Source organism: Corvus brachyrhynchos, unplaced genomic scaffold, assembly GCF_000691975.1.
Source record: "Corvus brachyrhynchos isolate BGI_N302 unplaced genomic scaffold, ASM69197v1 scaffold962, whole genome shotgun sequence".
Lineage (NCBI taxonomy): Eukaryota > Metazoa > Chordata > Aves > Passeriformes > Corvidae > Corvus > Corvus brachyrhynchos.
The window spans coordinates 58683-59223 of record NW_008236465.1 but is presented as its reverse complement, the minus strand read 5'-3'; the positions used below and the strand labels follow the sequence as shown (position 1 = coordinate 59223).

The 541-nt window shown below is 58.0% G+C and overlaps 1 protein-coding gene across 1 annotated transcript in view; it reads left to right on the top strand.

Annotated features, from left to right (window-relative positions):
- Window positions 1-541, top strand: part of DNAJC27 (DnaJ heat shock protein family (Hsp40) member C27) — a gene marked incomplete at its 5' end in the record, with an annotated part of 7746 nt that overhangs the window by 1289 nt on the left and 5916 nt on the right. The window contains one exon of the mRNA XM_017725846.1: window positions 23-187. Within this exon, the coding sequence (XP_017581335.1) occupies window positions 23-187 (165 nt within the window). The remainder of the gene's footprint in view (window positions 1-22; window positions 188-541) is intronic.

Here is a 541-nt window from a genome sequence, read left to right as displayed (position 1 = left end):
CCGCCGGGGTTCTTCCCGAAAGGTGCGGAACGAGTTCTACAAGGACACGCAGGGCGTGATCCTGGTGTACGACGTGGGATCCAAGGAATCCTTCGATTCCCTGGATTCCTGGCTGGCCGAGATGAAGCAGGAGCTGGGCCCCCACGGGAACATGGAGAACGTCGTCTTCGTCGTCTGCGCCAACAAGGTGGGGACGGCTGGCGGGGCGGGAACGGGAACGGGAATGGGCCGGGAGTTGGATCTGGGAATGCTGGGATTGGACTGGGAGTTGGATCCAGGGCTGTCGGGATTGGACTGGGAATTGGATCTGGGAATGCTGGGATTGGACTGGGAATTGGATCAGGGATTGTCCTGGGAAGGGGCTGGGAGTTGGATCCGGGAATGCTGGGATTGTCCTGGGAATTGGATCCGGGATTGTTGGGATTGTCCTGGGAATTGGATCCAGGAATGCTGGGATTGTCCTGGGAATTGGATCTGGGAATGCTGGGATTGTCCTGGGAATTGGATCAGGGATTATCCTGGGAAGGCTGGGAATTGGATC